This window comes from Pteronotus mesoamericanus, unplaced genomic scaffold (assembly GCF_021234165.1).
Source record: "Pteronotus mesoamericanus isolate MK-2021 breed Mesoamerican mustached bat unplaced genomic scaffold, CSHL_Meso_final contig_2, whole genome shotgun sequence".
NCBI classification, from domain to species: domain Eukaryota; kingdom Metazoa; phylum Chordata; class Mammalia; order Chiroptera; family Mormoopidae; genus Pteronotus; species Pteronotus mesoamericanus.
The window spans coordinates 28,877,219-28,902,389 of NW_026555084.1; the positions used below are offsets into that span (position 1 = coordinate 28,877,219).

The 25,171-nt window shown below is 55.0% G+C and overlaps 1 protein-coding gene across 1 annotated transcript; it reads right to left on the minus strand.

Moving 5' to 3' along the window:
* Positions 1-1,388: 1,388 nt before the first annotated feature.
* Positions 1,389-24,616, minus strand: SLC22A5 (solute carrier family 22 member 5). The gene is made up of 10 exons (XM_054568493.1): positions 23,986-24,616; positions 17,745-17,848; positions 11,904-12,058; positions 10,743-10,914; positions 9,471-9,597; positions 7,688-7,788; positions 5,860-6,074; positions 4,241-4,423; positions 3,100-3,235; positions 1,389-2,747 (listed from the first exon to the last, which is right to left on the minus strand). The coding sequence occupies exons 1-10, from the start codon at positions 24,376-24,378 to the stop codon at positions 2,660-2,662; spliced, it is 1,674 nt and encodes a 557-aa protein (XP_054424468.1). The 5' UTR covers positions 24,379-24,616; the 3' UTR covers positions 1,389-2,659.
* Positions 24,617-25,171: the final 555 nt, after the last annotated feature.

Below are 25,171 nucleotides of genomic sequence, written 5' to 3' on the forward strand. Positions count from 1 at the left end.
AGGCAGGAGCTAGCTCCGAAGCAGGGGAAGAGATGATGAGGTGAACCCTTTTCACTTTGATCTGTGGTGGAACATTTTTTGTTGTTTTTAATCTGAATTGTTCCTCTACCTTGTTTTATCCTTGGTATTTCTGTGGGTGCCCTGGCTTCTAATTCTTACAGGTATTAACTGCGCCCCTCACTGCTCACCCACCATTCCCGTGACTCCAGGCTACGCACGCCTCTCTGCCTGAGGGGAGAGCCCTGGTCAGTCATCCTGAAGTCATGGCTTGGATGGAAACAAGCCACACGAGTCCAGGAGGCCGGGGCAGAGGTCTTGCTTTTCCAGATACTTGGCTCAGCCTGGGGCTGTCATTCCCTTAATAAGAGCTCTAAGCATTCAGGTAAGTATGACTTTTGATCCCAGAAGGCCACAACTAACCGGAATCGGTGACACTGAGAATCAGAAACCATTCCTGCAACAGGAGAAACGGCAGGCGGGGCCGCTGTGGAGTCAGTGAACAGGAGGCCAGCACAGCCCGGGACTGAGAGTGGAGAAGCCCAGGGTTAGGGAGGACCAGCACCCGTCCTCCCCCGAGGGTGATGCTGCTTGTTGTTACGCATCGTGCCGTCTGAGCTCTGCCCAACATTGGCGCTTTTTGCGCAGATCTGCCAACTCATTCCAGCTCAAATTGCCCTGTGACACTGTGTGCAGGTGCGCGAGCCCCAAAGCCAATCCCAACCCTCCCAGCCCCACCACTCGCTCCGGCCACTGCTGCAGACCCGTTCACGGCAGCTCTGACCACCGTACGTGGCCTGACAGGGCCTCAGCTCGGCCTGCGGTCTCACCTCTTGCTTTCTACCCAGGGGACGGAACCTGTGCGGGACTTAGGCACGTGCAACCCGGGCACTCAGGGAGCTGACACCTGCGGGGATGCCTGTGATGGGTGGGGGAGGGGCGCCCGTGTAGAAATGCTTCCCCTTTTTATCTACATGCACGTGGTTTTGAGTAGACTTCCTCAGGCTCTTCAGGCATCCTGGCTGGCTGCAGCCAGGAATGCATCCCAGTGCTGGGTCTCGCTCCTTCCCCGTTTCCTGTCCCCGGCCTTTACTCCCGCTCCCCAGAATCTTGTTCCCAAGTCGCTGCACAGAGCGCTGGTCCCAGGCTCTGCTCCCGGGGGAGCCCAGGCTGAGGCGCGCGTGAGAGGGCTGGCTCAGCCCGTGGACAGAGGAAGGCTTCTAGCACGCAGGGATTACTCTTGGCCTCAGCGGCTAATCCCAAACCACTGCCAGAATTAGCCCAAGGTGACACAGAGAAAATTCAGGTGACAGTGTGGCATGGGTCACCAAATTGTGGGGAAAAAAAGTTGTGGGCAGTTGCTATTATTTAAAAAAAAATCATTTTATTTATTAAAACATGTTCATTTCCCAAGGCACTTCAGTAGCTTTCCCAAACATGTGGGTTTCAACCAGGTGAAGGATATGCGGCAGGAGTACCATGGTAACCACGGCGACCGTCAGAAAAGGGGAGCCGGGTACACCGAACACAAACGTCTCCCAATGGCACATGACTGAAGCGAGCAACTCTGAACAACTGAACGTGACTGAATTTTCTTCTTTGTAATTTTTTCCCATGATTAGGTATCACACGAGGAAACCACACAAGGACATCAGTTTTGGGGATCTGAGAAGTGCTGGTGGCTAAAAGTGCTAAGGCCTTGCGCAGGTGGCAGCTGCACACCATTACCAGGGTGATTCGGGGCTGACAAGACAAGACACAAACCAGGAGACTAAGGAACCAGTCTTCTGTAAGACTATTCTGAAGGGTAAATAATTTAAGGAGAAAAAAAAAACCCAAATAAACAACAAACAGACAATGCACAAACCAACTCTACATTATAGTTTTGAGAGAAGAGACAACTTTGCTTGTCTCTCTCTTTCTTACTGATGCACTTCCTTCAAACCATGCATCGAAACTGTGATGGCTAGGAGCTTTGATTCACCCGACAGAAAAACGAGAACAGTAGGTTCGTGATGGATCTGTTACGGGCCTGGACAAGCCCAGTGCTTTGATCAGATGTAAACAAGTCTACCGAGTAGTCCCACTGAGTGGTCCAAGGGCTCACAAGCCAACGCGCCGGCCTGTGTTCTGTGCCTGTGAGGCATCAGCAGGTTTCCCCAGACCTGGGCGCTTCCGCGTTAGGGCAGCAACTCCCAGTGAATAACCTTTGTAATTGAGAAAGTGTGAGAACTCAAACTCCCTGTGAAATGATTTCTTTTCCTCTAAAGCGAACCTTTAGAGGGAAAGATTTCGGGAGTGGGCGTGGGATTTAGACCTCCATTTTTATGGGGGGTCCTTTTTCAGGAAGTCTGAAATTAAAATGTAAATTTAGCAGATGCCTCTCATATTCTTCCAAATCCCACTGGTTCTAGTTAACTGCTTAGGAAATGGCCTGTCCGTCACTGTATTAGGACTTCTCTGAAGTTCTCTGTTGACAGCCACGCGTCGCTGGAGGCCACACGCAGCCTCCAAGTCCAGGTGCCCATCTGCGAGCAAGTCAGACACAGGGTCAACAGAATGAACAGCAAAGGCCTTTGTCACTGAAGGACTCCGCATCGACACAAACCATTTCTGATGGGACGCAGTCTTTCCTCTTCACTGTCTCACTCCCTGGAGGGTGTTAGAAGGCTGTGCTTTTAAGGACTGTCGGGCTTTCTTCACCATCTTTTAATATCCTTGTGTGGCTTGGGGTTTGCCTGTATTTTATTCTATTAAAACAAGCAAAACAAATGTTAGTAACAAACCTTAAAGAGATATCCTCCAGTCTCAAAACAAACCAAACCTAGACCTGAGGACATCTCGCTAAAGGGGAAAAAAATCGGACAGCAGACCCCCAAGGCTTCTCCCGGCCTCTGCGCTGTCCCGGAGCTGCCGCGGCTGTGGGCCTGCATGCGGGGACGTGGTGGTCCGGGTCAGACCACAGGGCGCAGAGTGCAGTCTCCTTGCCATTTCTAAACCTCTGACGGCTAAACCAGTCCACGGCACTTCGGAGGTCTGTGGCGGACTCTCTGCCAGGCCCAGGCCCAGAGCATCAACGTGGTGCAGAGCGAGCCTCCTTACCCCTTGACCCTTAGCATCTGGTCAATGGTGTCTGGCAGCGGGGTGCCGAAGCTCTCCGGGAGGAACAGCGTGAGGATGGCTGTCAGGATGGTCAGGCTGCCCATGAGAATGTAGGGCAGGAAGCGGTCGTAGGCACCTAGGGTGAAGCAGACACAGCCCGAAGCCAGGGGTGTGGTTAGGCCCGGTCTCTCTCTAGCCCTTTGCGCATCTGCCCTCTCAGCCTCAGCATGTCCCACAGTCTGAGCTGCCAAACCGGAATCTGGCACCTAAGCAGGTCTCAGCACCAGGGTTGGCACCGGCACGCCCAGAGGTCCAGCAGTGCCTCACGGGGCAGGCGAGGGGCGCGGAGCCATGATGATTACTATTCCTATTTCCCAATGCTGGGCTTCCAAAGAACTTCAGATAGTCGTCCAGGGACAGAAATAGCTCCCCAACCTTTCCAGGTGTGTTTCAACCCATTCGATTTGCCTAGAGGCCAAACAAGATGTTTCTGCTTGTCAGATGGATGGAGGATGTTCGCCAAGCACGCTGGGTACTCTCAGGGTGCGCGCACCCCTCCCCAGAGATGTGCCAGGGAGGGGTGGGCGGGGAGCGGCAGCTGCCAGGAGAAAAGAACTCTGAGGAAGAGGAAACGGTGCCCTGCTACAGAAAATGGCACAAGGCACATCACCACACAGGACTGAACCATTGTGTCACACGCTCCAAGTCACAAGAAGTCTCAGTTCATCAGGAACCTTGAATGGGCCTCTTTCCCTCTTCCTGTTCCTTTTAAACTCTGATTCCAAGAAGAGAATTCTCCAGCGGAGTGCACGGGCTCCCTAAGCCGCGCTGGAGCCTCTCAGGACAGGGGAATCCTACCCTCCGAGGGAGGGCCTGGGGCGGCTAAACCAGGAGCAAAACTCCCTACTTCTCTCATCAGCTCCTAGCTAGTCTATGGGTTGTTTTCCACGCACAAGCGAGTGCCTGCCCTGCAGCCCCTGCACCTAGACAAGAACCTTCCCCAGGCACAGGTCCAGTATCAGCTGGATCCCATCTGCCGCACGTGCCTGTTGTCCTGTTACCAAGCCATTTCCAGCCCAGAGTAAAGCCCGTCAGTGCTTCCACCCCATCCCGCCCCCGTGCCCTCGCCCCGGGGACGTACCGAGGTAAATGAAGTAGGGAGACAGGATGCTGCCCAGGCGGGACGCCGTGGAGCTGACTCCCACGCCCATGTTTCTGACCACAGTGGGGTACAGCTCGGCTGTGTACACGTAGACCATGGAGAAGGCTGCAGTGATTCCAAACTTGCCCACCATCACCAGGATGGTTGACAAATAATTCAAGTCTGGGGAGGCAAAGGGAAGAAAGTAGGAGAAGGCACCAACCCAAGGCACGCTGCAATGACAGCTGCGATTTCTGGGGCGGGCGGTTTCTCTAACTTCCTATTGTGGGTTAGGGGCTACAGCCAAGACGTCCCTCCAGGTGGTTACTCCTGAGAGGAGGCCGGGACCTGCAGCTGTGAGGACATGAGCTTCCTCTCCGCCTGAAGACCACCGAGTGAGCCCCTCAGGCCCCAGCAAACCTGCCTCCCAGGCCAGAAGTCACCACACGCCTCTAGCAGGGGCCTCATGCGGCAGGCACTGTAGCTTAGCCGGTGGCTTGTGTCCGAATGGGGGACTCAATTCTCACTTGTTTCACACTTTCACTCTGCTGAGACCTGACAAGTCACAGACCCGCAGACCCCTGGAAACGATCTATCCTGCTGGCTGGGAGGTGCCTATGGGTCGCCCTGAGCGCAGGCGTGAACTGTACACAGGCCTGGGGTCCCCTGCCATGCCCCAGCGGGGCTGTTCCTGGGCTGTGTTGCCAGCCTCGGGGACCCACAAATGATCCTCAGAGGCCACCGAAGGCATGAGGACAGGGGCAACTCTAGGTGCCATAGGGAGTCCATGAACTGTTCCATAGAGAGTCAGAAGGGCTTGCTCCCTCGCCTGCGGGATACCGAGGCAGTTCTAAGAATCGAATCCTGTGAACGGCCTAGGCAACCCACTCTGTGACCGGCCCTCCTTTCTCCCCACTCTTCATCTCTTCCCAGCTCTTTCTCTGTCTTGGAACGTGCCAGGCTCGCTGCCTCCTCAGGGGGGCTGCCTTTGCTGTCTCCTCAGCCTGCAGGGCTCTGCGGCTAGACTTCTCCGCAGCGTTCTCCATTGTTCATCCACGTTTCCACTCCCCAGCCTTCTCTGCGGACACTGTCCGGGACCGCCCTCCACAGTCCTTGTTGTTATAAAAGTAACACATTCTGCACTACATGAAGCCTCGAGTTACTCGTTTGTTGCCCGTGTCCTCGGCCAGCGTGGGAGCTGCAGGAGGGCCCCGGGCCCCGCAGGACTTTTCACGCCTGCGCCCCTGGCACAGTGCCCGGCTGCGCATTCCCTGGCTCCTCACTGGATAAATGAGTGATTAAGGGCCAGGTTAATAAGTAATGGGGATGGCTGTCTTTGTTCCCCCTCACCCTGCAGAGAAAAACAAATATGCCCACGTTAACTTGGGTAAACAGCAAAACTAATCACCAGCCCCATCTGGCTGCTCTGCCCGCCTCCACCCAGCCCAGGCCAGGGGGGCTGTATGGTCTCAGGACACAGTTTCTCTTGATTTTTTGGCAGAAATGAAGATATCCAGGTGAGCGATGATGGCATGATCTTATTCCTTTCATGGACGGGGGGAGTCAGCCTGCTGGAGGCTGAGTGACAGAGCGAAGACCGCGGGCGTGCGCGGGCCTACCTTGGGGTACGAGCTGCACGAAGAGGAGCACGCTGCCGCCCAGGAAGAGGGCAGTGGCCATGGAGTAGCGCCGCGGCAGGTGCTGCAGCAGCAGCCAGGCCAGCACATACGCCGGGACTTCCACCACTGCCGACAGGAAGCAGTTCACATAGACGTCACCGTGCAAGTTCGGTGTGTCCAGGGAGAGCCCGAAATAGCCCACCGATATGGTCATCCTGAAACAGAGTGCAGAAGCTGGAGGAGCCGCGTCCCCCTGGGTACCTCCCAACTGGGGCAACTTTTCAGATACAATCATCGCAGGAAATTCAAAACGATCCTTCGTGAGGGCAGCAGATTGAACCGAGTCTTACTTCTTAGAACAAAAGATCACTCCCCCAGCCCAGTGTAAACCCCGGGGCCAGGGCGCTTTCAGAGCATTCCAAACAGCAAAAGACACACAAGTCAGACAGAGGCACTTTGTTGGGAAAGTACAAAACAAACAACAACAAAATCCAACTCCAACCTGCCTATCGGCTCTAGAAATCCTAAGCTGAAGCTCTCACGAGACCCACTTCCGGACTCTCCAGACATCCCCAAACCCAGCCGCCGCAGAGGAGCTGGGGGGTGAGTCAGGAAACAGACAGCAAGTGGGGTGGGGGGATAGGATTGGAGGGATAGGATCAAACAAGGAACAATCATGCGGTAAAACCCTTGGAGAAAGAGCCAGGGCTGGCCCTCCGGGGCCCCCAGCCTGGGGGAGGCTGGCCAGAGGCAGCAGCCGCCAGCACCGCCAGCCTTCAGGGGAGAAGGGAGGCGCCCCATGGCAGGGCTGCCTGGTCTCTCATCCGCGTGCTCCACCCCGGGGTCCCCGGCCTGGTCCCTGTGCCCAGTGGGCATTCTCTCTGGCAGACTGGACCTTTACGGGTTACGCTGGATTCATCTGCAGGCCGGAACCAGAGCTGTACGGTCAGGGGGAAGGGCACGTGCAGGAGTCCCTGAGAATCAGAGCCCAGGGAGCGTGTGGGCAGCCGCAGAGCGGGGACTGGTGAGGCTGGTGTGGGCTGAACGCTGCTCCTGGGTGGGGCACTGCCCTGTGGGATCCTGGGCCGTTCCTTGGAAATAGGTGACTCACCGTCCCCAGGGGCCAGATGGCTGGCTGCCCAAAGACTGGTTGACTAGTAAAATGGACTCTGGAGTGAGGTCTGCCTTCCTCGCAGAGAGGGATCAGGTAGTGGCCTCTAATCCCAAGGATTCTGGCTGCTGAGCAAACGCTCTCCCAATGCTTGGCTGTGTTCCCTCTCTGCCACCTCAGCTCCCTTTCTGACACACTTGGTGAAATGCCTCGCTTGTTAGAAGGAGCTTGACAAGGACATCCAGGCCATGGCCCCGCTTCCAGGACAATCTCCAGACACCCCAGAAGGAGGGACCCTGCTTCCACATACATTCCCAGACAGCACCTGGCAGCCTCTGTAACTGAAATAACATGGTGTCTTAGAGCCTTCTTGGAGGCCTCGCCTGTCTTCCTCAGCCACTGTCCGAGGCACACAGGACAGGTCTGGCTCAGCAAGGACCCAGAGTGAGCAAGGGTCCGCCTCAGGACCCGGAAGGATCCCCAACGGTCCCATATCTCCCCCCCCCCCCCCGCCGCCCCAAAGCCCCCGCCGCAGTTTTCATTCTGCTTCCCTGAAATTCTATCCAGAATTTGTGTCATGCCGCCCCTTTGATGGCAAGTCACATCCTTTCACTTGCTGATGACACAGGCTTTTAGTTTTGGTCTAAGACACACCTGCCGACGAGAGGCATGCCAGCCACTGCCAGAGGCTTTGCGTGGAAGGCCTCACTTACGCACCACAGGATTATGGACATGATGGTGACCATCCGGATGTTCCGGGTTCGCAGCAGATCCAGGATGCTGTGCGAATGCTGCTTCTTGGAACTTAGGTCTTGTAGCTGCAGGAGGGAGAAGGTTGGAGACTCAGAGATCCAATGACATACCCAAAACCCTGGCAGCTTAGCTTTCTGCACCTCTGAGTTGGGGAGTGTTTTGTTTCTTTCTTGAAAAGAAGAGTAAGTATCTGAATCTCGGGCAGCGGAAGGCTTCCCCTGGCCTTGTCAGTAACAAATTAGTGATCAAGGGTGAGGAGGAAAAACAGGTGACCAGTCCGCTCAGGGGACACAGCCAAGGTGAGGCCCAAGCTGACAGCTCCGTCAGGCAGCACCCAACAGCGGCCGCGTTCCAGGGAGGCCTTGAGAGTCCCTTCCCGCGGCTGGATCCCTGCCCTCTGGGTCAGAGACAGGCACCACCTATGGAGTATATTGATCTGCTATAATAAAATAATTAATGTTCTCAGTCTTCATACCATGTAGCTACTGGTCTGCTTCCAAAAGCAAAAACATCTCAGATAGAAAAACAGGAAAATTGACCTCAGCTTCACCCGGAGTAACTTCCTATGAAATTCAGCACAGCCAAGGACATTAATAAACCGCACGTCTAAACACACTGATGTTTCTTTCTTAAGCAAACCCAGCTTTGGAGCTTGTTTTTCCCGAGTTAGCAGTTCAACGAAAGGTCAGCTTTAGACTTAATGGATCCCTTGAAATAGCCTCATTTCCTCAAGGGTGCCAGTGGGACTTACGTGCTCACCCAGACTGACCCTTCGCTGAAAGGCCACCAAAGCTACCTCACTTAAGAGCCCTCTCTGCCATCCTCTCCTGCCCAGGCCCTTGCGCCTCGGAGCCCTTTCCCATCCAGGCCGGGAGGTGGCTGCTCCAACGCCACCTCGCTGCGAGGCGGGAGGGCCTGGAGGTGGCCAGTGGCTTCCCTGCTACGTGTAACTAGCCCCTCTTTTCCCAAGCCCCAGGTCGGCATCTGGAGTCTCGCGTGTCTCTAACATGCCTTTTGCGCACACTCCAGCAGGACTGCTGGTGGCTGTGCTCGCAGCCAGTCCTGTCTTCCTGCCAGACCAGACACACACTGCAGAGCCGTATCAGCCAGCAGTCACGGCGTCTGACCTCTTCCCACTGTCACGAGACTGGAGAGCGCTGCCTGCGCAGAGAGGGTGGGAGACAATAGGGGAAGCAGGGCCCAGGCAGCAGGCGGCCTGGAGGTTACTCATGGCGTGAGAACAGGGTTCGCAGGGAGGGGTGGGGAGGGCAAAGGGTCGGACAGCAAAGAGGCCTGGCTCCGCGATCGTGCAACAACTAACCACAGCTGGGCGGGAGGAGACGGACACTTCTAACTCCAAACCTGGGTTTGCTCCATATTTTATGTACTGCATTATCTTTTTACGATGAGAAGCTACCTTAGGTATGAGAAACAACAATTTCCCAAAGTGCCAACTTTGTGGAAGGACTATTACTCATAAAGAGTGCTTATTATTAAAAGTAATGGTAAGACTCTGTGATTGCCTGGAAAAGAAGTGCAGAAGTATGAAAACCTAAAATGCACAGGAAAGGTGAAGAGATTTAGGCAGCTGGCAACTCCTTCTCGGCTTCTGGGATGTCACAGGGCCTGCCTGGGGCAGCGGCGGCTGGGCCCCTGTGAAGGGAGGGCTTCCGGCCTTTGTAGTGCTGCCCTCAGACCACGGTCACCGAGACCCCCCCCCCGCCTCCCCGCTCCCGGCAGTGTTTACCTCACTCGGTTCAAAGATGGTGGTGGGTGCCACGATCCCGTTGATTCTGGCCGCCCTGTGGAGGATCACCTCGGCCTCTTGAAATCGTCCCTGAGAGATGAGCCATCGGGGGGACTCAGGGATGAACCTGAAGTACAAGGAGCAAGCTCACTGAGGCATTCCTGCCCAACAGAGCAGGCGTGGCCCAAGTGGAGGTGGGAGACGGGGGCTCAGAACCAGAGCTACGTCTGGGGAAGATCTGGTGTTTCCCAGCCAGAAGCAACAAGATGCTCCCTGCCACACTCAGTAACGACCCAAAGGGTGAGCTTCTGAGTACACGGGGGTGCACAGAATCCGGAGGCGCCTGCTCAGCCTGACGGGATGCAGCCCAGCCTGGCCACCTCTGTCTCTGAGGAGTAGTGGTGCCACCTGCTGGACACTAAGGAGACCAGACAAGATGGGCCCTGAAGCCTGGCTCTGGCTGTGGGGCCTCCCAGCTCAGGCCCTTGCCTGCCTGCACTCCCTGCCTGTCCCTGGCATCCACAGAAGTCTCCGCACTGGCTTCTTAGCCTCCAGTTTTCCCTCATTCCCACCAGATTCATCCAACTGACTTGTCAGACTCTCTATTTATGTTCACAAGGCACTTGGGTGCTTTGGGGACTATGTGGAGCTTATCTCCTACCTCACCAGGGAGCCCCTGCCCTTCAGTCACGACCAGGGCCCACACCGCGCTCTGACGCATTCCCCACCACCCCGCCGACCGGGCCACTCCCCCCTCGGCCCCTCTGCCGCGGTCCCTCCCTGGTAAGGAATGGCTTCCTTCTGCCTATCCAGCGCCTCTGTGTCAGAGGCTCGGATGGAGCCTGGCTTCCCTGTGTAGCCACCCCGGGTACTCTCGCTTCCATTGCTCTTCCTCTCCCCTCAGTGCCTGTGCCAGGAAGCCCTGGTGGCAGCACACAGCCAGCAGCGGGGCTGTGGCTGCCTCGTCCTGCGATCTGATTAACTTCCTGGCGGCCACGAAGGACCCCCTCATCACGCAGCTACTGCTTCTTCCTCCCCCTGGACTCTTGTCAGCCCAGCACAGGGCCGAACTCAAGTCTGTTGATGTCTTGGGATTTTGTTTTGTCTTTGGCTTTTCTGAGTGTGGAGAAAACATTCTGAAACAACATAAATAATTTACATTTCCCGTCTCTGAGAGCCCAAATAGGGATTTGTGGGTTGCTGCTGCCCCCTAGTGAAGGCCGACAGAGCTGTCCTGCTGGTGGTCGCCCCCCGGCACAGGGCCACACTCACCACCACAGCACCGCGCACAGCACCCCCGGCACCGTCAGCGCCAGCAGCAGCAGCCGCCAGTCTCTGATGAAGTAAGCAAACAGTGGCAGCAGCATGTAGCCAAAGGCATAAAATATGCACACTCCTAACGTAGAGAATATGATACGCACTGACTTGCCAAGAATTTCTGTGCCTGTTCAAAACAAGGGAGGTGTCACGTTAGTATTTAATTTAGGTTCTTTCCTCAATAATCTTCTCTTATATAAAGAAAAGAAAGCAGCCAGAATTTTCTCTAAGTTTCTAAGCCGTTGGGAGGGGCGGGATATGGAACCCAGACCAGTGTGACCATCTGCTTGCGGTGCCTCACTGTGGCCTCTCAGTGACATTTTGCTTATGAACATGTCATCACTTCCTGAAGCTATATGCTAAAAATGCCTCATTAGGCCTCAAAATTTAATCCTCACATGAGGAAGAATTCATCAAAGGGGAAGTCTTTACCAAGGCAGCACAATGCTGACTACTGCCATCCTTGAAGGAAAAAACATTCTGTTAAATGTGAAGAGAAAGAAATAATCCTTTCAAAAGTAAAACCCAAGGAACCCAAAGGCCAATAAGCTGGAGTTAGAACCTTGCAAACAGTAAGACCAAGCGTTTTCCCATGAGAACAGCTGAGAGCCTGGCAGCCTGAGCGCAGAGTTAAAGCCCAGAGGCTACACGCGTAAAGCCCACTCCCATCGATTCGTTCTTGCCAGTGAACTTCACTGGTCCCCGGGGTCTTGCAGAAGGGACACAGTGTCTGCGCAGTGTTTTCCTCCTCGGCCCTTGCTCCTCCTGCACGCCTCCCCCTCCCCCGGGCAGTCACAGGCCCTTTTCTGATGGAGAACCTTGGGTGAGTTCTAGTAAAATGGCCATCAAGTCCTAATGAGACCAAAGTGCCACAGCTCAGAGGCCAGGAAAGAACTGGAATGCAGCAGTTAGGCTGCTGTGCTGCTGGGGACCCAAGGCTGGGTAACTGGCGGACTCAGTTTCTCTGCCCACAAACTGGGTTCTCCAAGAAGCCCTGGCCGGTGTTGCTAGACGCCACTCCCTCCTGAGGGGCAGCACAGCTGTCTCCAGGAAGTGGGTGGTGAGACGCTGGTCAAACGCAGGGTCAAGTACTCAGCTCCAACCTGGTGGCCATACCCAGGACAAACGCGGCCACGTAGTTGGAGATCTGGCCCATGCCTACGAGGATAAACAGCACGGAAAACATCTCGAAGTTCTTGGAGAAGATCTGCAGGAAGCTGAAGCCCGTCTGCATGCCCATGGTCACAAACAGCACGTTCTTCCGACCGAACCTGGGAAGGAAAGGGGAGTGACAGAACTGGCTGGGAGAAGGGGGCAGGAACGGGCTCCACCCCGCGGGGCTTCCCCAGGGACTGTCCAGGGTGGGGCGGGGCATCTGGGACCAGGAGTCAGGGAGACAGCCCCAGTCTCCGGGTTCCTGCGATGGTATCCACCCCCTCCATCCTTCTCAGGACCAGTATGGGGCCCGGGCACGACGGTGGCCCGAGGGCAGTGCCACAGTTATGCTGGTGATTGCAAAGGATGGCAACACACTTATTCTGCTGAAATCCATATATTTATAATGCATTTTTTTTTAAAAGAACTGGTTTACTTTGGAGAGTGATGGAGAAACAATTCATGATACATGAAAACTGGTAAATAAAGGGAAAGAAACATTTATCCTGACTTTCCTGTGTAAACTACGTGAATAACCAATCATAAATGAGGGGAAGGGTCATTTTATAAAAGTACTCCAACTATTAAATGAAGAAGAAGTGATCAAATCAGAACATCCCCATTTTACAACCTTCAATCAATGAGCAGATATGGGCATTCTATTCTAATGACTGATCACACCATAGAGAGACAATCGAACACTGCGTTACTCCTACAGTCCTGCCAAAAGGACTGAGCCTGACTGATCAAGTCTCTAGATCTAGCCGGCAATGTGTAAGAAATACAGAGAAAAGAGGAATCTACTGAACTGCACTGCTGAGTCCAGCCTGGGGACTTCCAGAGGTGGACCAGCCCAGTGTTCTTCAAAAATCAACTGGGAGGCAGAGGAAGGGAAGGCAGGAGAGTCCCTAGCTTAAAGCAGGCTAAAAACCCACAAGGAAGTGATTGCTATGAAAGTCAGGCTAGCGGTTACGTGGCGGGGGGAGGACATGTGGACAGGGCTTCGTGGTGGCCAGCAAAGGTCTATTTCTTAATTTGGTGGAAGAAACAAGGTTATTCCCCTGGAATAATTCATCAAGCCACATTATTGTTCTATGTGGTTTTCTGTATCTGTTTTCAATTTAAATTTTTTTTAAGTTTTAGGTCTTTTTTAGAGGGTTTTTGTTGTTGTTGTTATTTTTTGTTGTGAAGACAGTGCCAACAGCCCTGGCTGGTGTGGCTCCCTGGATTGAGCGCTGGCCTGTGCACCAAAGGGTTGCCAGTTCGGTTCCCAGGGCAGGGCGCATGCTAGGGTTGCAGGCCAGGTCCCCAATAGGGGGTGCGTGAGAGGCAACCACACACTGATGTTTTTCTCCCTATCTTTTCCCCTCCCTTCCCCTCTGTCTAAAATAAATAAATAAAATCTTTAAAAAAAAAAGAAGAAAAAAGACAGTGCCACAAATGGGGAAGAACAAGCCAGACTAGTTCATCCAGCCCATCAGATTCGGCTTGAGTCTGGCCAGGCCAGCTGACACCCATTTTCATTCAATGAATGTTCATTTGAACATCTATTACATACTAGGCACTGGGGATAAGTCTGAATAAAACAAGACGCTGTTTATGCCCTCAAGGAGCTACAGTCTATCGGTGGTGAGACAGACAGGGATCAAACACATTTTAATCAAACAGCCCACTTACTGAACGCTCAGGTACACGTGAGGGCAAGGGCACTGAAGGTCAGCGCCCAGGCCCACAGGGACATGACAAAGAACCCCACCCCCGACTGGGGTAGTGGCGAGGGTGTTCAGGGAAGGTCTCCCTGATGATGGGACACTGAAGTGAGGTCCAAAAGAAAAGAACCTGCTGATAAGGGGCGGTCGGCTACCAAACTCTCAATGACATTCACAGTACAGCGGGGAGACCCACACTAATCACACCCCAATTTCTGATGGGTGCTCTAAAGGAAAGGCACAAGGAACTGGTGTGATGTAAACCAGGGACTCTCAGTCCGCCTGCAGGGTCAAGGAAGGCCAGGGCCGGGGTGGGGAATGCTTCAGGCTGATAGGGGCGCACACAAGGGTGGCCGGCAGGGGCACAACAAACACCAGGGGCCGGTGTGGCTGGCGTCGGCTGGCCACCGGGGGACTGCAGAGGTGGGCAGGAGCCACGTCGCACGGGCCGTGCAGCCACGTTAAAGAGTTTGGTGCTTAGACTCACTGTAATGGGGTTGTTTTGTTTCTTTGGGTGTTTGTTGTTTTGGCATTTACTAGGCAGAGGCCAGAGATGTTCTAGACACCCTAACATGCCCAGGATAGCCCCCCACAACAAACAATTCCCTGGCTCAAAATGTCAGGCACTTCAAGGTGGGTGAACCCTGGTCTAGAAGGAGACTGTGTTGCCCCTGCCCCCGCTGGCATTTGCTTGTACAGGAGCCCCCAGGTGCCATCCAAGGGCAGTCCCTCTCTGCGGGCAGAGCGCAGTAACCTCTACCCCTGCCTCCCCCACCCAGCGGCTCCCAGGACAGCGGCCAAGATAGCACCAGCCTCTTGGCAGCTGGGGGAGGGGCAAGAAACACTCAAAGTATGTCAACAAACGTCAAACCTATGCATGCCTACAAACCCAGGAAATATCTTATTTCTTCCCAGGGCTGTGCCTCTTATAATTCATGCACATAAAGGTAACTTGGTATCATATAAATGGCTTTGACAACCCAGGATTATTTTATTGCTCTTGAATTTCAGCCTAATTCATGTGTCAGAACAAAGGTGAAACCTTTGTCCCATATAAAAAGTTACTATGGTATCCTAGACAACAGGTTAAGGTAATGAATCTATTGTGCTTAGGTAATTTGTTTGGCTTAGGCTTTGCACCGGCTTACTTAAAGGTAATGAGAAGAGAAACTGCCCACCCCACGGACCCCTGGGCCTCCCGTGGGGGGTGGACAAGCTTGAGGGGTGGCGCTGGGAGCCGACGGCAGGGGCTGCAGCCAGAGACACTGTCCTTACAGCTATTTCACTTACTGGGCTCAAATGATCCTAATGAAAAGACGTCTACTGACAGAATGTTTTTAAAGTTCGGAAATAACATTGTGCTAGCACTTCTGGAGACGAGTGTGGTCCCTAACACACTCATGAATTTTGTTTCTGTCTCCTTGGGCGATTTCCGGACCACTTTCCCGAGCTGGTCAGGGCCTTCGGCGAGCCCTCAAAGACCACCTGGCCTATGACCCAGCTGACCCTGCAAAATGTGCTGAGATTCAACTCTGATCTTGGGGTAGCCCCTCCTTGTTTTTCATCTCAAAGTAACTCCTCTGGGTCTCAGCTGCCACTCCACCCCGAGCAAGGGGATTTCCCACTGTCCCGCGTGGGTGGGCACCCCGCTTCTCCTTCTTCGTTCTCCCCAGGCAATGCCATCCCTGTCTGAGGCTGTGATGGGGGTTCTGTGAGCTGGTGATTCCCAAACGTGCTTGTCCAGCCCAGACCTCGCATGGAGCACCCTATCCACACATCCAATTGCATACCAACCCCTCCACTTAGGAGTCTCACGGTCGCCCCAACCTCAGTATGTTCACACTTAACTCACCCTCTTCTCCTACAAACACGGCCCTCTTCAGAGTTCTTTGCCTAGAGAAGGGAACTGTCATCTGCCCAGTGGTACAGGCCAGAAACCTTCCTCTCCTCACTCCCCGCTTCCAGACCACAGCGCCGTCCGGCTGGTTTTGCCTGCCACCACCGGGCTATGCTGCTACCACCTGCAGGCCAGTCCGAGCCACCACCGTTTCCTGCACAATGACTGTGGCAGCCTCTTAATTAGTCTCTCCACAATCCTTGCTTCCTGTCAATCCTCTTTTCACAAAGTTGTCAAGTAATCTTTCAGAAATCGCAAACCTGATTACATCACACTCCTGCTTAAAAAACCCTCCCCAAGGTTCCATGACTGAATCGCAGGCTCCTCACTCCCACCGGCTGCGCCCGCCTGCTGGTACATGCGGGCCTCTGCCCGCCTCACCGCTTCCCACGCTGTCATGGTGACGCTTTTGCCATCCTGACATGCGCTGTGCCTCTTCTTGAGTCGAGGCTTAAGTCCGCGCTGCTCTCTGCGCCCAGCATGCTTTCCTCTCTCCACCCCAGGAGCTGGCGACCTTGCCCTCATCTTCCAGCTCCTGGCACGTGCTTCCCCGTCTGGGGGCAGCTCTGCCGGCCTCCTCTGTCAGACTCTCTCTTAGCATCTGCACCTTGCTGTGTCACTCACTGCCACTGCGGGTAACCAGTGCTCCTCTTGATGAGCTGTTTAATGCATCCATCCTGCCTTGCTAGAAGGCGGGGGCCCTGGAACAGCAGCCCACCCAAAACAGGGGATCCGGCTCTTTGGGCCCAAATCCCAGCTCTGGCCCTGCTGCCTCTGTGACGCCGGGCAAGACACTGAACTCCACCAGGCCTCACCTTCCCCACCTACACAGTGAGAATACGAACACTTCTTTCCTCACAGGGTGATGAAGATTAAATTATCATTCATTTGTACAGTGCTTCTCAGAGTGCCTGGCACATATCAGGTACCATGTGTTTGTTAAATAAGTATCGGTGATCAGCTGGTAACACTCTGCTCAAGTAAGGCTCTGGGGAAGCACAGGCCTTTCCCCGGAAGCGGCAAGTGTCTATGGCCCATCCAGACTTACCGGTCAGTGGTCACGGCCTACTTAACCCAATGCTTACTGGTGACTACAGGAATTTGCCCCCTTTTTTTAAACTGCTGGATGATACTCTGGAAAAAAGCAATCTAGTGAGAAGTGCACGTATTTCTCATGAGGAAAGACTTCTCAGGTGAGGACAATAATCCGCAGATGGAAACATGCCAAAGCATCGCCCTGAATCTATGTGCTGCACGATAAAATGGCTTTGTTCTCATGCAGGACGATGACCTCATCCTGCACTTCTCCAGTAGGGACCCTAACCAGCTAGGCCGATGCTGGGACTCCTCTCCACTGGGTGACAATGTGGCCAAGGACCTTGCTGGAGATCACTCTTCTCACCACGGGCTTTTCCGACAGACCCCGCAGCTCTGGGGTAGAGAGATAACAAGGCAGCAGAGGCCTCTGAGAACATCACAGAAACTATGTACCTCTCTCCAAATAATGCTCATGTACAGCCTCTAAAATTTTGCCTACGATTCCAAGAGCACATGAACTCCCTAAGTCGTGAATGGATCGTGAGTTAACAGCCTTGGAATTCCGTAAATAACCTGCTTATGGGTGGAAGCAGCCCATCTCCTGCTTGCTGTGAGGTAAGTGCCACAACCGCAGGCCGGGCGAAAGGGGCGCCAGCACTGGGACACCAGGCCTGCCCATCCTGCCACTACTGGCTACTGACTGACGTCCCCTCTCCCCTCACAGAGAGAACAGCGGCTCTCGGAACATGGCGACGGCTGTCGTGGTACGCCTGAAGGTCCAGAGGACAGTGTGTGCACATGCGTGTGTGGAGTCCACCTCTCCCACACTCGGGGACACGAAAGAGTCGCGCTCGCCTGGGGAGGGCCGGCCAGGCTGGTGCCGAAGTGAATCACGGCCTATCCCCTGGTCAGATCCAGCTGATCCGGCGTGTATACACCCAGCTCGGGTTGTTCTGTTCGGCAAGAATCAGGGAGAGGAGGATGTTGCTTCTTTTTACTTGGAGTGGCATCTGGACTGTAGAAGGGTTTCCCTTCCTTTAAAACACAGGCCCTGGGCTGGAAGGGCACTACCATGTGAAGTCAGGCGCCAGGCACACGCATACTCCTTGCTCAGTGCCGGGGTCCCCTGCCACTGCAGCAGACTGACACCCACCTTACCTGTCCGAGAGCTGCCCCGAAATGAAGGAGCCCAGCAGCACGCCCCCGAAAAACAAGGAGGTCGTGAGCGGGGCCTTCCAGTCGTCCTCACACACCAGGTTCCACTGTAAGAGGAGCAAAGGGATGTTTCACTCACTTCTTTTAAAAATGTTTTAAATTCAAGCTTTCTTGGAAAACGAATTTGGAACATCCTGCATCCCTGCGCTGTTTACACGACCACGTGGGTGTGTGAGCCTGTTTAGGCGGACCTGGCTGGTGTGGGCAGCGGGGCGGGGCAGGCAGCCCCTTCCCGGGACTGGGCTCCCCCCACGCCTGGCTTTTCACAGCTTTGGGCTCCCCTGCTCTGCTTCCAATCTGAGGAAGGGAGAGGCAGGGAGCAAGTACTCTGCCCACGTTCCAGTCCAGGAGAAGGCGAGGCCTCTCGTGGTCACTCTGAAGAACCTGGGTGGGCGCAGGGCTGTGGACGGGTATGGCGCCCCTCGGGTGGGGTCGGGTCATTGCCAGGACGGCGCAGGAGTGGTTTGGGTGCAGGGCTCTGGGGCTCCCAGGGTCAAGGTGTCCAGCAAGGAACCGAGGCCAGAGGGCCTGAGACGCACCATCCGCAGCTGTTCCTTCAGCTGTGCTCGGATCCCCACCCCGGGCCAATGACTTCTGGGTCCTCCTGGGACCCAGACATGCAGAGCTGGGATCCCTGATGCTGCGTTACACTAGGCTTGACTTCAGCCAAGAGGTCTGAGCTGGGAGTCAAGAAACTGGGTGTTGGCCTCTGTTCTGTTAACTGGTTACCCACCCTTGGACAAGACTCCCTCCCAGTGTGCCTCAATCTCCTCATTTGTAAAACGGGGACTGAGGCAGGGAACAGGCTACGCACCTTGAGTTTCCCAGCACCCAATATGCAGTTTCATCTACAGTTACCATAAAGAGGTCTGCGGGCTTGGGCAAGCAGCTGAACAACTCAACTGTGAGGGCGCTCCGGCCGAACGAGGGGCCAAGCGGCAGAAAAGCCAAAACAGGAAGCTTGGTGGTTCCCAGAAAAATGTTTCTCAGAACAGAGAGCTGGTGCTCAGCAGTAAGCAAGGCCGCCCGCCAGGGAATTCAGACCCTTGCTTGCTTGGCGCCAGGCTGCAGGCCTGCCCTGCACGGAGCCTGCAGGCGCCCCGGTAACGCAGAGGAGCGGGGGAGTGTGTGGCTTCCAAGAACAAGGCATCTCTCCCTGGCTAAGTGACAGAGGGAAAACAAGTCTGCTTCTCTGCCCTGCTGGGCAACGTGTGCATGGAGCCCCCGGGCACCTCGGAGGGGTGGGGGCAGCCCTCAGGCTGGACGTGAAAATCCCTGCAGCAGATAAGGGTCGCCTGGGCTGGGAAGGGGGGTGGCCCCCACCCCAGGGAGGAATAGAGGGCCCCAAGGCCTCCATCTAGGGAAGTCCAGACTAGCAGGAGGCCAGGCTCTCAGAGCACTAAGGCCTGAATGCCCGGGCAATGGCAGCCTTGCTTCCTCTGCAGCCTCAGTGCTGCCAGCGCCCAGAGAGCCCGGACACGGCCGCTAAAGTCAGGACGGGAGCGGCGGGGAGTCAGAGCTGAGGGCTGGCGGGAAAGGGGTGGGCGGGGGGGCGGGGCGGTGCTGGCTGCTGGGTGTTGGGCAGAGCTTCACGGGCCAGACCGTGGCTACTGCTGCTCCTGAAAGCGAGGGATCTATTCCCAGCTGGCACACACTACCGTTGTAGCAACAGAGGCTTTTTTAAAAAAGTGAAGACTCAGTAGCTGTTTCTCAATAGGTCTCTCGTGAGGGTTGGGGAATAACATAGCCGGGCTGGGCTGGAAATCCACAGGGGCTTCTGCAGGGAGTTCTGGGGTGACAGCCCACCAAACCCACGTCCCGACACAGGCTTTTAGAGAAATCTGGGCTAAGGAGACCAGGTGACTAGTGTCCATCTTGGGACAGGTCCCCAGATCATTTCTCCAGCTCCCACAGCTTTAGTCCTGCCACTTGGCCCAACCTGCCCTTATTCTGGGCAAGTGTGTTAACTCCCTGGTGTAACTGGTCTCCCCGTCCACCACTGACAATTCTTGACAGTTCTCAGGGCCTGGTTTTGGGCCTTCCAAAAGCAAACACGGGCTAACACTTCCTCCTAGCCACCGGGGGGCGCACCTGTGTGTAGGGTCAAGAAAGGCCATAGGTCTCAAAACTGAACAGGGGCAGGCACCAACTAGGTCCTGCCCCGCCAGCCTTACCTGTCAGCCACCAGGCAGACTGCAGTGGGCTCCAGGGCTTGGCCGGAATCCTCCCTAGGAGGGGTGGGATGAAAAGCCCACAGAGTGCAGGCTATTTACCCTGGGCTTGTTGTGTTTACAAAGGAATCCCGTGTTCCTACACTGAGCTCCTGGCTCCCCAGCCGTGACTAAAGCAGCTCCAGACCAGCTCACGATGCCTCCACCCGGTGCACTGGATGAGCTATGCTGGTTGATGACTACAGGTATCAGTGTTAGAACTAAGTCTCTGGGATTAAGATTCAGGCTGTGAGTCTAGCATTGTGACTGCTCAGCTGGGTGGAACGTGAGGGTCCAGCTGAGAGCTGGGAGAGCTTCTGGCAAGGGGCCTAGACTTGCTATCCTTCTTGGCAAGAAATGTCCCTTTCATATCCATGAAAGCTTTTCATATTGCACTTGAGTTATGTGCAGATTATTTTATGTCATTTATACCTCCACACAGTTGTTAAAATGTTTAAGGGAAAGAGAGAGAAGCGTGTAGTGTGTAAGTAGTGTATAATCAGTGACACTTCTTGGTTATGGGAAGTAGAGTGATGATGTTGTTTTGTGGTACTAAATGTTCTTACCGGTGAGCTGGCCAGAAGGGAGGAGAGAGAGGTTCTGTGCCATAGGGCAGAAGCTCTTCCCTGAGATGTACCCAGCCTGACCGCTTCACTAGTCAAATACACTGGTTGGCACCAGCTGTTACTAGATGCCATCTATTCCTTCCCACATTTCATTCTGCTTCCTGCTGCAATGAATGGCCAACCCTTGCCCCAAGGCTGTCAGGACGATAAGAAGAGGTACCTGCTACCATAACCTCCCCAGTGCCTGGCAGTGCCCAGCAGAGTGGGGCTCAGTAGCTGTTTGGAATGTAGTGGACAGAAAAAACAAAGGGCTGTGAACCTTCAACACTGCAGTACCCTCTGGGCTTGGTTGCCCAAAGCTAAGGTGAATCCTGAACTTTGATCTCTAGAACAGCTTTTCTTTGCTTCCTCAGCCCTGTCCCTGTGTCAGCTGTTAGGACTTTGACCCAGGATTGGGGTTCTCAGCCGCCCAGAGAGGGGCTCACTCTGATCCCTTGTGGCCAGACGGGCCTGTTAGGACTGCGTGTACCCAGCGAGGGGCATCTCTGGCTCGCCATGAGCTGCAAAGGGTCTGTGCTCCCCGTGAGTTCGCAGGGGCACAGCGGCGCAAGCTGCAGGGCTGCTCCGCCCCTCCTCCCCAGGGTCAGCTCCGCCCCACCTCCCCGCTCACACGGCCTCTCCTTCAGGTGATAGGGGCTGTGGACCCCAGCAGGGGCTCTCCCACCTCACGAGACTCTCTCTCTATGATATAAGGCCGACAGAAAAGGTAGTCCAGGGAAAGCGGCTTTCTAGGACAGCAGGACATCAGTCAGAGTCCTGCCAAGGGCTGGGGCGGGGGCTTCTGGGAAGCAAAGACAGGCAGGGAGTAAGGGGCCAAAGAGGACAGCCAGGCCTTAGCTGGACAGAGCCCAGCTCATGGACGCAAAGGAATTTCACTTTTCTGCAGGCTGGGCTATGGAGACACCAAAACGCAGGTGGGCCAGGCAGGCTGAGAAGTCAGCCAGGTTCCTAGAGGAGCGGCAGCCGCGGGTCAGGAAGCCCGCATGGCGGGAGCAGCAGAGCGAGGCGGGGTGGCTGATTCCCCCACCCCAGGGGCGACGCAGAAGCCAGGAAAGGGGCCAGCCTAGCAGCACGTGGGCTACCAAACTGTTCTGAAATGTGAGAGGACAACCTCTTTCATTTCCTGAATAGTGTCCCCTTCTTTCTGCCAATCCCAGTGCCTTGTCACATAGCCACACAGGGGCAAGCCCCAGTCCACGGGATGGGAGATTGCGTTTCCTTTAAAATGTTTCAGTCAGTGTTTTTAAACCACCCTCGAGCTTCCCTTCTGTAAGTGAAACTGTCCTTTTCTTCTTCAGTTCTCAAACTTTAGAAAAGATTTCTTAAGTTATTCATTAATCTATTCAACAAAAATTGTCCTGCGTGCCCACCCTCTGAATCCAGCATCAGGACAGGAGCTGCGGGAGATGCAAGATGTAAATCTACCAACAGCTTTAGCACCCACTGGCACACACTTTCATTTCAACGAAGGCAAAAATCACACAGGGGACGTGAGGTTTTTGTCTCCCATTGAGAAATGTAACTAGGGGTTCAATGCCAGTGTACTTTTAACTCTTCTACACATGCTGCTGGGCAGAGGGCTGGCCTGGGGACATTGAGCAGGCGTGAAGAAAGTGAGCCTTAGGAAAATGGAGTCCGAATGTTCATACAAGAGCTTCCAACAGTGACTGTTTACCTGAGAGGAATAAGCAGCCCTGAATGTCAAGTCAGGCATTCCAGCATCTTCAGACAAAGGGCTAAGTAAGGTATTAATCTGGCCTCCCAGTAAAGACTGACAACCTGTCAGTAGGTGAAAGGGCACACAGCTCTTACGAAACTGCTAAGACAGTGAAACAAATAGGCTAAATATAAAAATGGAAAAGCTGACATCGGTAGCAACACAGCTCAAGGACCCTCTGGCACGGCCAGCCTTCGGGAACTCATCCGCGCGGCCGCTGCCCTCAGCCAGGCAAGGAATCCTAAGGGCAGGGTAAAACGCAGAGATGCCATGCGCTTCTTCTGATTTCCCCCTTCCATGAGCAGCTAGAAGCAGACTTTGTAGGGACTCCTGTGTCATGGAGTATGGCTTCCCTCTGTGGCCTCTGCCTGCCACCAGAGGGACAGTCTCTGCTTGCACAACTCTCACTGCCTTTCAAGAAGGTGACAGACTTGCTTGAGCCCAGGTCTCAGGATTTGTGATGACAGGAAGTTTTGATTGTCTGTGGGCTACACTCAGTGCCTCTTTTGTCAACATGTCAGGGCACGAGAATGATGTCACTACCTGTGACAGTGGCGAGATCCCAGTGACTCCTTCTTCACCCCGCTCCCTCTGAACTCTGACCTCCCTCTAGGTTGTTTCTTGCTGTTCCAGGCTTTGCGTCTGCTGAGCTGCACACCCCAGACTTGTGGAGAGGCCTCCTCTTCCTGGACGCCTTCCCTAGTCTTCCCTTATCCATGTGCAGGGAAGCTGTGCGGCCTGGTGCCCACCAAGGAGGGCTCTCTCACTGCCCTGCTTGCTTAGTTCTGCTGAGTCAGTGTCTGAGTAAGACACAAAGGACATCCACACTCCCCCATTAAAATCATGTCGTACATCCAGCTCCAATGACTATCACCAGGGGACAGACAAAGCCACCCAAAACAAAAATCTGAGGGGCTGGGGAATGAAAAATTCGGGTTCTCCCCGCTTCCTGTGAACTAAGGTTGTATGCTTTAGCTATAACATTTCAGGTCAACAAGTCACCCCAAACAGATCTTCAGGTGCACGGATCCTGACAGGTTGGTAACCCATGCTGAGCAAAAAAGTACACGATTCCTTAGAGGGCATGAGCAGACTGTCACCTTGGGGTGAGGGTGGGTGGGGAAGAAGTAACTGGAAAAAGGAGCAAGAAAGTTTCATACACATGCTTCCCTTAACTTTAAAGGCTCAGGAAAGAAACGGTGTACTTCCTTTCTCTCTGAACTGATGCCAAAAGCCTGGAAGAAAAACTGCGACAGTCCCTCGGTCCAAGCTCTGCCTCTGCTCAACATTCTCACCTCAACTAGAGGAAGTCTTTAACAACCCAGGGCCTTAGAGCACCTCGCAGGGGTCGCCAGGGCCTTCTTGCCTCCCTCTCCACGATGGCCATCAGGATAGATGGCCTGGATGACACCCTGCTTTCAGCGGGCACCTCTGGCTGGATGTCGAAGCACAAAGCGTTCTGAGCCACCTGGCTGGAGGATGGATAACCATCACCAGTGTGTAGTGTGTTGGGGGAATGGGAGTGGCAACATCAGCACGCACCTTGCCCAGGGTAGCGTGCGTGACCTCAAAGACTGCCAAAGTCCTCCCCACACCCGAGTCTCCGGCCCCGGCGCGGGGCTGGTACCCACCTCGGTCACGATCGTGGTCAGGTAGACGTCCTGGCTGAACTCCCAGCCATCCAGGCAGCTCTCCTGCTCCAGCTGCTCCAGGTCCACGTCGCGCCCCGGTTCCAGCCCGAGCGCGGAGAAGTTGGCGATCACCGCGAGCCGGTAGCGCCGGCAGCTGTGAGGCACCTGGCGGCCGTCCTGCAGCCGCAGCGGGACACTGTGGTTGCGCCAGGCGCTGCTCAGGTTCGCGCTGTCCGGCACCCGGCAGCGGTGCTCCGGGGTCCCCGCCAGGAACACGACTGACATGCCGGTGAAGCCGTTGGGGATGATGCTGGCGCTGAGCAGAAAGAAGACGAGGCGCTGGAAGGGCCCCCACTCGCCCAGGAAGGCGGTCACCTCGTCGTACTCCTGCATTCCACCCTCAGCAACCCGCGGCGCGCGGCGCGGAGTTGGGGTACGCGGCGGCGCGCAGACGCGGGGCGCAGAAACCGTGTGCGCGTGCGCGTCGGGCCTCCACTGTGCGACCGGGAGAGAGACTGACCGGGTGACTGTCAGCCGAACTAGCAGGATCGCAAACTCCCGCCGCCGTAGCGGCAGGGCCGCAGCCTCGGGCCTTACATAGAGGGTGAGGCCGAGGAGGGTTGGGGGCTGGGGCGCCAAGGCCCGCCCCCGCATCCCGCAGTGCGCCGCTGACGGGGGCGGAGCCGGGGCCGCACGTGATGGCAGGTGGGCGGGCCCGGCCTCCCGGCGCACCTGGGGCTCAGCGCGGAGGTTCCAGTCGGAGCTTTGGCTCGGGCTCCGAAGGCAGCGACGCTCGTGGTCTCCGTGTCTGAGCCAAATGCGCTGCCCTAGCGCGGAGCCGGGGGGAGGGGACGTGTTGGCGAGCGGGCAGTGAGGCTCAATTACGGTATTAATAACAACGCCTCCATTTCACAACTAGGCCGACAAGGGTGCTGGGACAGGACCGGGGTCTCACTGTGATCAGGGCCCCGTCACGGTCCAACCGTGTAAGTGACAGGGATTATTTTCAAACCGAAACCATTAACTACCCCAATGAAGAGGCTGAGAGCAGTGACTTTGAATTCTAATTCAAGTGCCCTTTCCATGTTTTGCTCTGTAAACAAGCCCTTTTGTTGTCCTTTAACGTGTGAGAACAAATGTAAATTTGTAAATTTTTAACTTCAAGATTATTGATGATCCTAGCCCA